The sequence below is a fragment of the Salvelinus namaycush genome, unplaced genomic scaffold (genome assembly GCF_016432855.1).
Source record: "Salvelinus namaycush isolate Seneca unplaced genomic scaffold, SaNama_1.0 Scaffold296, whole genome shotgun sequence".
Lineage (NCBI taxonomy): Eukaryota > Metazoa > Chordata > Actinopteri > Salmoniformes > Salmonidae > Salvelinus > Salvelinus namaycush.
Genome location: NW_024059852.1, coordinates 50,180 through 67,576, shown reverse-complemented (window position 1 = coordinate 67,576; position 17,397 = coordinate 50,180). Strand labels below are relative to the sequence as shown.

At 42.9% G+C, this 17,397-nt stretch overlaps 1 protein-coding gene across 1 annotated transcript in view; it reads right to left on the bottom strand.

Annotated features, from left to right (window-relative positions):
- Positions 1-17,397, bottom strand: part of LOC120039728 (protein TANC2-like) — a gene marked incomplete at its 5' end in the record, with an annotated part of 221,089 nt that overhangs the window by 164,897 nt on the left and 38,795 nt on the right. Inside the window, 4 exons of the mRNA XM_038985132.1 lie at positions 2,566-2,735; positions 5,321-5,552; positions 7,679-7,806; positions 8,029-8,310. Coding sequence (XP_038841060.1) covers positions 2,566-2,735; positions 5,321-5,552; positions 7,679-7,806; positions 8,029-8,310 — 812 coding nt within the window. The remainder of the gene's footprint in view (positions 1-2,565; positions 2,736-5,320; positions 5,553-7,678; positions 7,807-8,028; positions 8,311-17,397) is intronic.

Below are 17,397 nucleotides of genomic sequence, written 5' to 3'. Positions count from 1 at the left end.
TAAAATTGCGGTGGAAACGCCTTTATGAGCAAATATTTACAGTTGAAGTCTGAAGTTTACATAAACTTAGGTTGGAGTCATTAAAACTAGTTTTTCAACCACTCCACAAATGTCTTGTTAACGAACTATAGTTTTGGCAAGTCGGTTAGGACATCTACTTTGTGCATGACACAAGTTTATTTTTCCAACAATTGTTTACAGACAGATTATTTCACCTATAATTCACTGTGTCAAAATTCCAGTGGGTCAGAAGTTTACATACACTAAGTTGACTGTGCCTTGAAACAGCTTGGAAAATTCCAGAAAATAATGTGATGGCTTTAGAAGTTTCTGATAGGCTAATTAACATAATTTGAGTCAATTGTAGGTGTAACCTGTGGATGTATATCAAGGCCTACCTTCAAACTCAGTGCCTCTTTGCTTGACATCATGGGAAAATCTAAAGAAATTAGTCAAGACCTAAGAATTTTTTTTTTTAGACCTCCACAAGTCTGGTTCATCCTTCCAAACGCCTGAAGGTACCATGTTCATCTGTACAAACAATAGTACGCAAGTATAAACACCATGGGACCACGCAGCCATCATACCGCTCAGGAAGGAGAAGCGTTCTGTCTCCTAGAGATGAACGTACTTTGGTGCGAAAAGTGCAAATCAATCCCAGAACAACAGCAAAGGACCTTGTGAAGACGCTGGAGGAAACAGGTAAAAAAGTATCTATATCCACAGTAAAACAAGTCATATATCGACATAACCTGAAAGGCCGCTCCGCAAGGAAGAAGCCACTGCTCCAAAACCGCTATAAAAAAGCCAGACTACGGTTTGCAACTGCACATGGGGACAAAGATCGTACTTTTGTAGAAATGTCCTCTGGTCTGATGAATCAAAAATAGAACTGTTTGGCCATAATGACCATCGTTATGTTTGGAGGAAAAAGGGGAGGCTTACAAGCCGAAGAACACCATCCCAACCGTGAAGCACGGGGGTGGCAGCATCATGGTGTGGGGGTGCTTTGCTGCAGGAGGGACTGGTGCACTTCACAAAATAGATGGCATCATGAGAAAGTAAAATTATGTGGCTATATTGAAGCAACATCTCAAGACATCAGTCAGGAAATTAAAGCTTAGTCGCATACTTCCAAAGTTGTGGCAAAATGGCTTAAGGACAACAAAGGCACGGTATTGGAGTGGCCATCGCAAAGCCCTGACCTCAATCCTATAGAAAATGTGTGGGCAGAACTGAAAAAGCATATGCGAGCAAGGAGTCTTACAAACTTGACTCAGTTACACCAGCTCTGTCAGGAGGAATGGGCCAAAATTCACCCAATTTATTGTGCGAAGCTTGTGGAAGGCTACCCAAAACGTTTGACCCAAGTTAAACAATTTAAATGCAATACTACCAAATACTAATTGAGTGTATGTAAACTTATGACCAACTGGGAATGTGATAAAAGAAATGAAAGCTGAAATAAATCATTCTCTAATATTATTCTGACATTTCACATTCTTAAAATGAAGTGGGGATCCTACCTGACCTAAGACAGACAATTTTTCTAGGATTGGTGTATGTAAACTTCCGACTTCAACTGTAAATAATATACATCATATCGAAGTAAACGTTGGAGTCACGCGATGATATGTTGTGTGGTCCTCCCACTATGACTCAGGAAAGCATGCAGTTTATTTGGCTACAGATGAAATAAGTTATGAACTTCACAAAGTGGTGAAAGTGCAAGGTGATGAGCTTGATGCTCCTTTCCAATAAATATCGAGGGTCTTATTCTGGTGACATGATGATCAATGCTTGGCTGACGTTGGAGAAATACAAATAGTCTTGATTTTATCCATAGTATTCTCATGTAGGTTAGGTAGCCTACCCACACCGTATCTGTGAGCTGTTGGCTAGAGCACATGTACCAAGACCAGACCAGGCACATTTGTTATTTAACCCAACAGTTTTTTGTAACAGAAATACCGGTAGAGTTGAAAATGCTATAGATTTTTATTCACTACACGAAAACTTAAGTGAAGAAGTACATTTTGTGTCACTACGTCATCACACACTGATTTTTATCATCAACAAGTGAATTAGGTGGAAACACACCACTGGTAGGAAAATGTGCATATTTTCTTCATGCGGATTCTAGAATATTCTCATGAAAACCTTTCGCCAATTGGATGAAAACGTAGCTAGTGTTAATGCTGTTTATTTAGAATGGTAGAGGACTGTATCTAATGAGTCTACCTGTAATGTGGTCCTGACCGTGACCACCAGTTTGAGCCAGTGGGGAAACGTAGCTAGTGTTAATGCTGTTTATTTTGAATGGTAGAGGACTGTATCTAATGAGTCTACCTGTAATGTGGTCCTGACCGTGACCACCAGTTTGAGCCAGTGGGGAAACGTAGCTAGTGTTAATGCTGTTTATTTAGAATGGTAGAGGACTGTATCTAATGAGTCTACCTGTAATGTGGTCCTGACCGTGACCACCAGTTTGAGCCAGTGGGGAAACGTAGCTAGTGTTAATGCTGTTCATTTTGAATGGTAGAGGACTGTATCTAATGAGTCTACCTGTAATGTGGTCCTGACCGTGACCACCAGTTTGAGCCAGTGGGGAAACAAGCTGATGGTTTTGCTGAGGAAGGAGACGATGGTGTCTCCGTAGTCAGGCTTGTGGAACTCTGCTTCATTTAGCCCATCTATCAGGATGACCAGGTCTTCTTCAGAGGCGATCTTCCTCTCTGGAAAAACACACAGAGAAAATAGTAAATATTGACCCAAAAAATCTGACTGCAAATGTTCTGCCTAATGTACTCAGACCTGTATTGCTAAAATCAGGAATACATACACTATATATACAAAAGTATGTGGACAGCCCTTCAAATTAGTGACTTTTAATGTGGCACCGTCATAGGATGCCACTTTTTCAACAAGTCAGTTCGTCAAATTTATGCCCTGCTAGAGCTGCCCCGGTCAACTGTATGTGCTGTTATTGTGAAGTGGAAATATCTAGGAGTAACAAGTGTTAGGCCACACAAGCTCACAGAACGGGACCGCCGAGTGCTGAAGTGCATAGCACGTAAAAATTGTCTGTCCTCGGTTGCAACACTTACTTCCTGAGTTCCAAACTGGCTCTGGAAGCAACGTTAGCCCAATCACTGTTCGTCGGGAGCTTCATGAAATGGGTTTCCATGGCCAAGCAGCAACACACAAGCCATGCTCAATGCCAAGCATCGACTGGAGTGGTGTAAAGCTCAGAGGCCGTGGAGCGATGGGTAACGATGCTTTGTGGGTGACTGTTGTTGATGTGTGCAGAGGGTCCCTGGTTCGCGCCCGGGTCGGGGCGAGGGGACGGACTAAAGTTAAACTGTTACATTGATGCTGTTGACCCGGATCACTGGTTGCTGTGGTAAAGGAGGAGGTCGAAAGGGGGGTGAGTGTAACGGATGTGAAATGGCTATCTAGTTAGCGGTGGTGCGCGCTAATAGCCTTTCAATCGGTGACGTCACTTGCTCAGAGACCTTGAAGTAGCGGTTCCCCTGGCTCTGCAAGGGCCGCGGCTATTGTGGAGCGATGGGTAACGATGCTTCGTGGGTGACTGTTGTTGATGTGTGCAGAGGGTCCCTGGTTCGCGCCCGGGGCGAGGGGACGGACTAAATTTAAACTGTTACACATACAGGAATGGTTTGTCGGGATCATGTGGAAGAACTTGACTGGCCTGCACAAAGCCCTGACCTCAACCCCATCAAACAACTTTGGGATGAATTGGAATTCCGACTGTGAGCCAGGCCTAATCGCCCAACATCAGTGCCCGACCTCACTTATGCTCTTGTGGCTGAATGGAAGCAAGTCCCCGCAGAAATGTTTCAAAAAAAAAAAATCTTCACCTTTATCTATCCAGGTAGGCCAGTTGAGAACAAGTTATAATTTACAACTGCGACCTGGCCAAGATAAAGCAAAGCAGTGCGACAAAAACAATAACACAGTTACACATAAACAAACATACAGTCAATAACACAAAAGAAAAGAAAAATAGAAAAATCGATGTACAGTGTGTGCAAATGTAGAAAGTAGGGAAGTAGGCAATCAATAGGACCTAGAGGCGAAAAAAAATTACAATATAGCATTAATACTGGAGTGATAGATGTGCAGATGATGGTGTGCAAGTAAAGATACCGGGGTACAAAAGAGCAAGATGGTAAGTAATAATATGGGGATGAGGTAGTTGGGTGTGCTATTTACAAATTGGCTGTGTACAGGTACAGTGATCGGTGAGCTGCTCAGACAGCTGATGCTTAAAGTTAGAGAGGGAGAAATAAGACTCCAGCTTCAGAGATTCTTGCAATTCGTTCCAGTCATTGGCAGCAGAGAACTGGAAGGAAAGGCGGCCAAAGGAAGTGTTGGCTTTGGGGATGACCAGTGCAATATACCTGCCGGAGCGCGTGCTACGGGTGGGTGTTGCTATGGTGACCAGTGAACTGAGATAAGGTGGGGCTTTACCTAGCAAAGACTTATAGATGACCTGGAGCCAGTGGGTTTGGTCACGGATATGTAGTGAGGGCCAGCCAACGAGAGCATACAAGTCGCAGTGGTGGGTAGTATATGGGGCTTTGGTGACAAAATGGATGGCACTGTGATAGACTACAACCAGTTTGCCACTGAGTAGAGTGTTGGGGACTATTTTGTAAATGACATTGCCGAAGTCAAGGATCGGTAGGATAGTCAGTTTACTAGGGTAAGTTTGACCGCATTAGTGAAGGAGGCTTTGTTGCAAAATAGGAAGCCGACAACATCTAGTGGAAAGCCTTCCCAGAAGAGTAGAGGCTGTTATAGCAACAAGGGTTTGGGTAATCCTATAGCAGCAAACTCCATATTAATGCCCATGATTTTGGAATGAGATGTTTGACGAGCACATACTTTTGGTCATGTTGTGTGTGTTTTGAGGATCACATTCATAGTATAATCAATGTGAGCAGAGACTGAGTCACGAGGAGTAGAGATAGTTGTATCACCTTTTTAGAGGGCATTCATGGGTTCTAGGTATGTGTCCCAAATGGAAACCTATTCCTTATATAGACCAGAGATTCCCTATAGAGGGCACTACTTTTAAGCAGGGCCTATAGGGCACTACTTTTAACCAGGACCTATAGGGTTCTGGTCCAAAAGAGTGCAATATATAGCTAATAGGGTGCCATTTGCGATGCAGACCAGAACTCACCTTTGTAGAGAACATCCAGGGGTTCTAGAACTCCTAGTAGAGTTATCTATGATAGTTATCTAAGGGTGTATAATAGCAGCAGATAATAGCAGCAGGGAGTTGTATCACCTTTGTAGAGAACATCCAGGGGTTCTAGAACTCCTCTTCTGAAGGAGGCCAGGGGATCCTTAACACAGGAGCGTAGACTGAGAATACTCTGTAGCTGTGGCTCCCTGAGCAGCAGCTCTCTGTAGGCGATGAGCTGCGGCGAGCGACACAGCAACGCTGCCACGTTGTGGACAAACTCCGGCACCAGGCACGTGTAGGCGTTGTCCGCCTGGCAGTAGTGGTACGCCACCACCTGGGGGCGATAGAGAGGGGGATACGTGATAATCAGGTTAGTAAAATGGGATGGAAAATACAATATTGGATTATGTTCATAAGGGCACACTGTAACAAAACGTTCCACAAAATGTGAAAAATAAAATGAGCATTTCTTATTGGTCCAGGAAGTCCCTTAACGTTTTACTCTTTCTTTCTTCAAATTGGTGCTTAATGAACACGACCCTGTTTTATATGTTTTGACAATGGGAATCAGGTTTTATAAACCGGCGCTGCTACAATGGGGATGGGGATGGGAATGAGGGTGGGAATGGTGCTGGAGAGAGGGATGGGTGATGGGGCTGGGAATGGGGCTGTGAATGGGGCTGTGAATGCTGGGGAGAAGGATGTGTGATGGGGCTGTGAATGCTGGGGAGAAGGATGTGTGATGGGGCTGGGAATGGTGCTGGGGAGAGGAATGGGTGATGGGGCTGGGAATGAGGCTGTGAATGGGGCTGTGAATGCTGGGGAGAAGGATGTGTGATGGGGCTGGGAATGGGGCTGGAGAGAGGGATGTGTGATGGGTCTGGGAATGGGGCTGGGAATGCTGGGGAGAAGGATGTGTGATGGGTCTGGGAATGGTGCAGGGGAGAAGGATGTGTGATGGGGCTGGGAATGGTGCTGGGCAGAGGGATATGTGATGGGTCTGGGAATGGGTCTGGGAATGGTGCTGGGCAGAGGGATGTGTGATGGGTCTGGGAATGGGGCTGGGAATGGTGCTGGGCAGAGGGATGTGTGATGGGTCTGGGAATGGTGCTGGGAATGGTTATGGGCAGAGGGATGTGTGATGGGGCGGGAATGGTGCAGGGGAGAAGGATGTGTGATGGGGCTGGGAATGGTGCTGGAGAGAGGGATGTGTGATGGGTCTGGGAATGGTGCTGGGGAGAAGGATGTGTGATGGGGCTGGGAATGGTGAAGGGGAGAAGGATGTGTGATGGGGCTGGGAATGGTGCTGGAGAGAGGGATGTGTGATGGGGCTGGGAATGGTGCTGGGGAGAGGGATGTGTGATGGGGCTGGGAATGGGGCTGGGAATGGTGCTGGGAGGAGGGGTGTGTGATGGGGCTGGGAATGGGTGTGGCTGGGGAGGGGGTTGGGGCGAGGGTTGGGAATGGGGCTGGGTATGCGGCTGGGGAGAGGGATGGGCTGGGGATGGGAGGGGTGGGAATGGGTCTGGGAATGGGGCGAGGGATGGGGCTGGGGAGAGAGATGGGGCTGGGAAGAGGGAAGGGGCTGGGGATGGGAGGGGTAGGGAATGGGTCTGGGAATGGGACTGGGGCTGGGGAGAGGGATGGGGCTGGGAATGGGGCTGGGGAGAGGGATGGGGCTGGGAATGGGGCTGGGGAGAGGGATGGGGCTGGGGAGAGGGAATGGGATGGGAATGGGATGGGAATGGGGCTGGGGGGAGGAATTGGGCTGGGGAGAGGGAAGGGGCTGGGAATGGGGCTGGGGGAGGGTTGGGAATGGGGCTGGGGAGAGGGAGGGGCTGGGGAGAGGGATGGGGCTGGGGAGAGGGATGGGGCTGGGTATGGGGCTGGGGAGAGGGATGGGGCTGGGAATGGGGCTGGGGAGAGGGATGGGGCTGGGGAGAGGGAAGGGGCTGGGTATGTGGCTGGGGGAGGGTTGGGAATGGGGCTGGGGAGGGGGATGAGACTGGGAATGGGACTGGGGAGAGGGATGAGGATGGGGCTGGGGCTGGGTGTGGGCTGGAGGCGGGGCTTGATGTGGGGCTACAAATGGCATCTGTCACCCCTGTTTAGGGAAGGAGAGACTGGGGCTATGGTGTGATGATGTGAGTGTTGTGGGGATTTAGGGAAGCCATTAAGCACCGCCTCTTACATCAGTCATACCTTATTTAACAGTCTAGACAGGTTCATAAATGTTAACAAGTTTACTCCAGAGAAAAGGTTGTAAGAATGTTTATAGGCCAAAATGGATATCTGTAATCTAAAGAGCCTTGCGTACTGATGTCTCAAATGTGAAACTTGAAACTGTTCCAATATCCACACTAGCGTGCCACTTAATATGAAGTTGGACATGCATTTTAAGTGGTATGCTAGCTAGACAATGAGGGTATAATCTTTTTTGGAGGTTTTATATGTTTTTACCTGAGATGCCAGTCTCCTCATGGTCTCCTCCTGGCGTGGTCTCATCTCGGGGGTCCCGGGACAGCTGCCCCCTCCCAGGGTACCTGTGCTGTGGGACGGCTGGGGCTGGGTAAGGGGGAGCTCTCCATCTGAGGAAACGCATAGAAGGAAGATGGTTTTACCAATGGCATGTTTGTCAAACCATTATTGTTTTACCTTAAAGGGGATATCTGCGTTTCAAACAATAACAAAGCGGATACGCCGCCTCTGTTTTGGTGAACAGAAATGTTTTTAAGAAACTTTATTGGAAGATGAGTTGTTGGGTGTGGTCCTTTTAACAACACTCTCTAATAGTAGGTATCTGAGCCTACATTTGGGTGAGGCCTGCGGAGAGTCAGAGGCCATCTGTCTCATGCGTGTTCCATGGCAGCTCAGCGCCACCAGACGAGAGATGATGGCTGTCTTGCCGTAGCCAATGTTGCCCACGACAACCACACCGCGGATGGTGCTGTTTTTGCCACTGTTGAGATGGGCGTCGACCTCCTGGAACAGCCAATCACGGCCGGTGAAGATGGAGTCCATGGTGATGCTGGGCACCTCGAAGAGGAGGGGCTTCAAGGAGATGTCAGGTGGCCGGTACGGGGCGAACCGCACTAGAGGGGGAGAGCGGGAGGATGACAGTTAAAATGGTTGCTACTATTACATTAAGATACATGAGTGTGCATGAACTACGGTGAGTCCTGAATGTCATGGAACTGCCTCAGGGTTAGGTAGGTTACTTTATTTTTGATCTTGTCTCCTCAACCCGCCCGCTTAACCCGGAAGCCAGCCGCACCAATGTGTCTGAGGAAACACTGTTCACCTGCCGACTGAGGTCAGCCTGCAGGCGCCTGGCCCGCCACAAGGAGTCGCTAGAGCATGATGAGCCAAGTAACCAAACCCTCCCCTAACCCGCACGACGCTGGGCCAATTGTGCAGGTAGCCCCTACCGATCACGGCCGGTTGTGATACAGCCCTGGATCGAACCAGGGTCTGTAGTGACACCTCTATCACTGCGATGCAGTGCCTTGGACCGCTGCGCCACTCGGGAGGCCCGGTAGGTTACTTTCTAAATGTAACAGTTACTAGTTACCTGTCCAAAATTGTAATCAGTAACGTAACTTTTGGATTAGCCAAACTTAGTAACGTAACCTGATTACTTTCCCCCTAAGACATTTGCAGTTTCACTGTCATTACGGGGTATTGTGTGTAGCTGGGTGAGATGTTTTTAAAAAATCTATTTTGATTTCAGGCTGTAACACAACAAAATGTGGAAGAAGTCAATGGGTGGAGCTGTATGGAACTACTTGGAACTATAGGGAGCTACATTGGCAAGAAAAAGTATGTGAACCCCTTTTTAATTACCTGGATTTCTGCATAAATTGGTCATAGAATTTGATCTAATCTTCATCTAAGTCACAACAATAGACAAACACAGTCTGCTTAAACTAATAACACAAACAATTATACGTTTTCATGGCTTTATTGAACACACCGTATAAACATTCACAGTATAGGGTTGAAAAAGTATGTAAACCCTTGGATTTAATAACTAGTTGACCCTCCTTTGGCAGCAATAACCTCAACCAAACGTTTTCTGTAGTTGCGAATCAGACATGCACAACGGTCAGGAGGAATTTTGGATCATTCCTCTTTACAAAACTGTTTCAGTTTATGTCTGGTTCTTGGGATGTCTGGTGTGTATCTCTGTCTTGAGGACATGCCACAGCATGTCACGTTCGTCGTTTGGATGAAGAGAGAAGGACCAAGGCACAGCGTGATACGAATACATTCTTCTATTTATTTAACACGAAACGAAGAACACTTAAACAAACTAATCAAAACAACAAAACGAACGTGACGCTATATATATATATATATATATACACTGCTCAAAAAAATAAAGGGAACACTTAAACAACACAATGTAACTCCAAGTCAATCACACTTCTGTGAAATCAAACTGTCCACTTAGGAAGCAACACTGATTGACAATAAATTTCACATGCTGTTGTGCAAATGGAATAGACAAAAGGTGGAAATTATAGGCAATTAGCAAGACACCCCCAATAAAGGAGTGGTTCTGCAGGTGGTGACCACAGACCACTTCTCAGTTCCTATGCTTCCTGGCTGATGTTTTGGTCACTTTTGAATGCTGGCGGTGCTCTCACTCTAGTGGTAGCATGAGACGGAGTCTACAACCCACACAAGTGGCTCAGGTAGTGCAGCTCATCCAGGATGGCACATCAATGCAAGCTGTGGCAAGAAGGTTTGCTGTGTCTGTCAGCGTAGTGTCCAGAGCATGGAGGCGCTACCAGGAGACAGGCCAGTACATCAGGAGACGTGGAGGAGGCCGTAGGAGGGCAATAACCCAGCAGCAGGACCGCTACCTCCGCCTTTGTGCAAGGAGGAGCACTACCAGAGCCCTGCAAAATAACCTCCAGCAGGCGACAAATGTGCATGTGTCAGCATATGGTCTCACAAGGTGTCTGAGGATCTCATCTCGGTACCTAATGGCAGTCAGGCTACCTCTGGCGAGCACATGGAGGGCTGTGCGGCCCCACAAAGAAATGCCACCCCACACCATGACTGACCCACCGCCAAACCGGTCATGCTGGAGGATGTTGCAGGCAGCAGAACGTTCTCCACGGCGTCTCCAGACTCTGTCACGTCTGTCACATGTGCTCATGTGCTCAGTGTGAACCTGCTTTCATCTGTGAAGAGCACAGGGCGCCAGTGGCGAATTTGCCAATCTTGGTGTTCTCTGGCAAATGCCAAACGTCCTGCACGGTGTTGGGCTGTAAGCACAACCCCCACCTGTGGACGTCGGGCCCTCATACCACCCTCATGGAGTCTGTTTCTGACCGTTTGAGCAGACACATGCACATTTGTGGCCTGCTGAAGGTCATTTTGCAGGGCTCTGGCAGTGCTCCTCCTAATCCTCCTTGCACAAAGGCGGAGGTAGCGGTCCTGCTGCTGGGTTGTTGCCCTCCTACGGCCTCCTCCACGTCTCCTGATGTACTGGCCTGTCTCCTGGTAGCGCCTCCATGCTCTGGACACTACGCTGACAGACACAGCAAACCTTCTTGCCACAGCTCGCATTGATGTGCCATCCTGGATGAGCTGCACTACCTGAGCCACTTGTATGGGTTGTAGACTCCGTCTCATGCTACCACTAGAGTGAAAGCACCGCCAGCATTCAAAAGTGACCAAAACATCAGCCAGGAAGCATAGGAACTGAGAAGTGGTCTGTGGTCACCACCTGCAGAACCACTCCTTTATTGGGGGTGTCTTGCTAATTGCCTATAATTTCCACCTTTTGTCTATTCCATTTGCACAACAGCATGTGAAATTTATTGTCAATCAGTGTTGCTTCCTAAGTGGACAGTTTGATTTCACAGAAGTGTGATTGACTTGGAGTTACATTGTGTTGTTTAGGTGTTCCCTTTATTTTTTGGAGCAGTGTATATATATATAAAAAGTGCAGACACAGGCAACTTACACATAGACAATAACCCACGAAATCCCTAAAGAATATGGCTGCCTAAATATGGTTCCCAATCAGAGACAATGATAAACAGCTGCCTCTAATTGAGAACCAATCTAGGCAACCATAGACATACAAACACCTAGACTAGAAAAACACTCCATAAACATACAAAACCCCTAGACAACAAAAAACACATAAATCCCCCATGTCACACCCTGACCTAACCAAAATAATAAAGAAAACAAAGATAACTAAGCCCAGGGCATGACACAGCATCTCAATCGGGTTGAGGTCAGGACACTCCAGAAGGTGTATTTTCTTCTCTTGAAGCCATGCTGTTGTTGATTTACTTCTGTGTTTTGGGTCGTTGTCCTGTTGCATCGGTCAACTTCTGTTGAGCTTCAATTGGTGGACAGATAGACTAACATTCTCCTGCAAAATGTCTTGATAAACTTGGGAATTTATTTTTCCGTCGATACTTTGGTATCAAAATATATATTTAACATTTTGTTAATATTAAGACAAATATTTGAGATTTGAGATTGTACCATCTTTCAAGAGTCACTGAACCACTGCTGGCTTTCCACTGGTTGCAAAAACAATGATTTGATAGGCAGCTTCAACTTCTTCAATTCAACCATTATTGGGTTAAGATATACATATACATTTGTGAACAGCCATCCACAACAATCTGTAAGGCACAAATAGCTAAATGAGAGAGCAGCAGTGTGATTCACATCACTGCAATATGAGGATATGAATACCAAGTGACCACCCGTAGGTCACACCACTGCTGGCCTCCTTACCTCCATGCGTTTATCATGTTGGATACTGACAGCAGTCACACCATTGGAAGACAGCTTGGACTGTAGCCCAAAGAAAAGCTTATTCCTGCTCTTTTCCCACGATCCATCAACACATGTGGTGTGTCATCATAGTGGTCTCTGACTTGTGGTCGGACTCGCTCAGGCGGAACAAACTTAATAAACGTGCAACTTTATTCAATGCTGATTTGTATTTATTATGGATTCCCATTAGTTCCTCCCAAGGCAGCAGCTACTGTTCCTGGGGTTTATTATGGATCCCTATTAGTTCATGCCAAGGCAGCAGCTACTGTTCCTGGGGTTTATTATGGTCAGCAGTTACTCTTCCTGGGGTTTATTATGGTCAGCAGCTACTCTTCCTGGGGTTTATTATGGTCAGCAGCTACTCTTCCTGGGGTTTGTTTAAGGCAACATAGAGTTAAAACCTTACACTTCCCCAACACATTAATACACATCACTACAACATATCTACAACACATTAATACACATTACTACAACACATTAATACACATTAATACAACATATCTACAACATATTAAAACACATTACTACAACACATTAATACACATTACTACAACACATTAATACACATTACTACAACACATTAATACACATTAATACAACATATCTACAACATATTAAAACACATTACTACAACACATTAATACAACATATCTACAACACATTAATACACATTACTACAATACACTAATACACATTACTACAACATATCTACAACACATTAAAACAACACATTAATACACAGTAATACAACATATTAAAACACATTACTACAACACATTAATACACATTACTACAACACATTAATACACATTACTACAACACATTAATACACATTAATACAACATATCTACAACACATTAATACACATTACTACAACACATTAATACACATTACTACAACATATCTACAACATATTAAAACACATTACTACAACACATTAATACACATTACTACACATTAATACACATTACTACAACATATCTACAACACATTAAAACAACATATCTACAACACATTAATACACATTACTACAACACATTAAAACAACACATTAATACACAGTAATACAACATATCTACAACACATTACTACAACACATTAATACACATTAATACAACACATTAATACACATTACTACACATTACTACAACACATTAATGCACATTACCACAACACATTAATACACATTACTACACATTACTACAACACATTAATACACATTAATACAACATATCTACAACACATTAATACACATTACTACAACATATCTACAACACATTAATACACATTACTACAACACATTAATACACATTACTACACATTAATACAACATATCTACAAGACATTAATACACATTACTACAACATATCTACAACACATTAATACACATTAATACAACATATCTACAACACATTAAAACAACATATCTACAACACATTAATACACATTAATACAACATATATACAAGACATTAATACACATTACTACAACATATCTACAAGACATTAATACACATTAATACAACATATCTACAACACATTAATACAACATATCTACAACACATTAAAACACATTACTACAACATATCTACAAGACATTAATACACATTACTACAACATATCTACAAGACATTAATACACATTACTACAACATATCTACAACACATTAAAACAACATATCTACAACACATTAATACACATTAATACACATTACTACAACATATCTACAATACATTAATACACATTACTACAACATATCTACAACACATTAAAACACATTACTACAACACATTAATACACATTACTACACATTAATACAACATATCTCAAGACATTAATACACATTACTACAACATATCTACAACACATTAATACACATTACTACAACACATTAATACACATTACTACACATTAATACAACATATCTACAACACATTAATACACATTACTACAACATATCTACAACACATTAAAACACATTACTACAACACATTAATACACATTAATACAACATATCTACAACACATTAAAACACATTACTACAACACATTAATACAACATATCTACAAGACATTAATACACATTACTACAACATATCTACAACACATTAATACACATTACTACAACACATTAATACACATTAATACAACATATCTACAACACATTAAAACAACATATCTACAACACATTAATACACATTACTACAACATATCTACAAGACATTAAAACACATTACTACAACACATTAATACACATTACTACACATTAATACAACATATCTACAAGACATTAATACACATTACTACAACATATCTACAACACATTAATACACATTACTACAACACATTAAAACACATTACTACAACATATCTACAACACATTAATACACATTAATACAACATATCTACAACACATTAAAACACATTACTACAACATATATACAACACATTAAAACAACATATCTACAACACATTAATACACATTACTACAACATATATACAACACATTAAAACACATTACTACAATACATTAATACACATTACTACAACATATCTACAACACATTAAAACACATTACTACAATACATTAATACACATTACTACAACATATCTACAACACAAAATCCATGTGTACATGTGAATAGAGTGTGTGTGTTAGCATGTGTGTGTGTATACGTGTGTCTGTGCCTGTGTGTGTGTGTCTCTGCACAGTCCCCACTTTTCCATAAAGTGTATTTTTATCTGTTTTTTAAAATCTGATTCTACTGCTTGCATCAGTTACTTGATGTGGAATAGAGATCCATGTAGCCATAGCTCTATGTAGTACTGTCAAATCAAATCAAATTGTATTTGTCACATGCACCGAATACAACAGGTGTAGACCTTACCGTGAAATGCTTACTTACAAGTTCTTAACGAACAATGCAGTTCAAGAAATAGAGTTAAGAAAATATAAACCGAAAAGAAATCAATCAAATCAAATCAAAAAGTAACACAAGGAAATGACATAATAATGTGGCTATATACAGGGTGTACCGGTACTGAGTCAATGTGCGGGGGTACAGGTTAGTCGAGGTAATTTGTAAAGTGGGGGTCAATGATTTGGCCATTTGATTAATTGTTCAGCAGTCTTACGGCTTGGGGGTAGAATATGTTAAGGAGCCTTTTGGTCCTAGACTTGGTACTCCAGTACCGCTTGCCATGCGGTAGCAGAGAGAATAATTTATTGGGCCATCCACTCACACCGCCTAGTGTGTAGGTCCTGGATGTCATGAAGCTTGGCCCCAGTGATGTACTGGGCCGTACGCACTACCCTATGTAGCGCCTTACGGTTAGATACCGAGCAGTTGCCATACCAGGCGGTGATGCAACTAGTCAGGATGCTCTCAATGGTGCAGCTGTAGAACTTTTTGAGGATATAGGAACCCATGCCAAATCTTTTCAGTCTCCTGAGGGGGAAAATGTGTTGTTGTGCCCTCTTCACGACTGTCTTGGTGTGTTTGGACCATGATAGTTTGTTGGTGATGTGAACACCAAGGAACTTGAAACTCTACACCCGCTCCATTTCAGCCCCGTCGATGTTAATGGGGGCCTGTTCGGCCCTCCTTTTCCTATAGTTCACGATCAGCTCCTTTGTTTTGCTGACATTGAGGGAGAGGTTGTTGTCCTGGCACCACACTGCCAGGTCTCTGACCTCCTGCCTATAGACTGTGAAGAGACCTCTGGTGGCATGTCTTGTGGGGTATGCATGGGTGTCCAAGCTGTGTGCTAGTAGTTTAAACAGACAGCTCAGTGCATTCAGCATGTCAATACCTCTCACAAATACAAGCAATGATGAAGTCAATCTGTCCTCCACTTTGAGCCAGGAGAGATTGACATGCATATAATATTATTATTATTTTGCAAACATCCTTTCTGAATTTAAAAGTAATCCTAGAAGTAATCATCTAGTTTTTCAAAAGTATATCTAATCTGATTACAATATTTTAGCTGGTAACGTAACGGATTACAGTTTGTTTTTTGTAATCTGTTATTTCCAAACCCTGGACGACCTCCTACTGCTGCAATCACATGGCAGAAAAGGGATGCAAGGAAGTATTTATTTTTTACACATAAAACCTGTCCTAACACAAATTCTATTAGTTTTCCTCACTAGGGGGAGTAATTAGATAAACGTCTTTCTTACATTTACATTTACATTTTAGTCATTTAGCAGACGCTCTTATCCAGAGCGACTTACAGTAGAGTGTCTTCTTCATCTGAACACGTGTAGTATTAAAAAACGAATGGATGGAAACGATGGGGGAGTAATAGCAGCTGGGGATTTTAACCTCTAATTCCTCCCAAACCCGGATCCGGGAGCACCCCCATCAGTAAAAAAGCTGACTAGCATAGCCTAGCATAGCGTCACAAGTAAATACTAGCATCTAAATATCATTAAATCACAAGTCCAAGACACCAGATGAAAGATACACATCTTGTGAATCCAGCCATCATTTCTGATTTTTAAAATGTTTTACAGGGAAGACACAATATGTAAATCTATTAGCTAACCACGTTAGCAAAAGACACCACTTTTTTTACTCCACCATTTTTTTACTGCATCAGTAGCTATCACAAATTCGACCAAATAAAGATATAAATAGCCACTAACCAAGAAACAACTTCATCAGATGACAGTCTGATAACATATTTATTGTATAGCATATGTTTTGTTAGAAAAATGTGCATATTTCAGGTATAAATCATAGTTTACTATTGCAGCCACCATCACAACTCTCACCAAAGCAACTAGAATAACTACAGAGACCATCGTGTATTACCTAAATACTCGTCATAAAACATTTATGAAAAATACACAGCGTACAGCAAATGAAAGACACAGATCTTGTGAATCCAGCCAATATTTCAGATTTTCTAAGTGTTTTACAGCGAAAACACAATATAGCGTTATATTAGCTTACCACAATAGCAAACACACAACAGCATTGATTCAAGCCAAAAATAGCGATAACGTATAAACCACCAAAATATATTATTTTTTTCACTGACCTGCTCAGAATTCTTCAGATGACAGTCCTATAACATCATATTACACAATGCATATAGAGTTTGTTCGAAAATGTGCATATTTAGCGGCACAAATCGTGGTTATACAATGAGAAAAGTAGCCAAGCTGCCAAGAAAATGTCGGGAGAAATCTTGGGAGAGGCACCTATTCTAATCGATAAATAATCATAAACTTGACTAAAAAATACAGGTTGGACAGCAAATGAAAGATAAATTAGTTCTTAATGCAATCGCTGTGTTACATTTTTAAAATTAACGTTACTACAACATACAGCGTGCGTTAAAACTTCTTGTC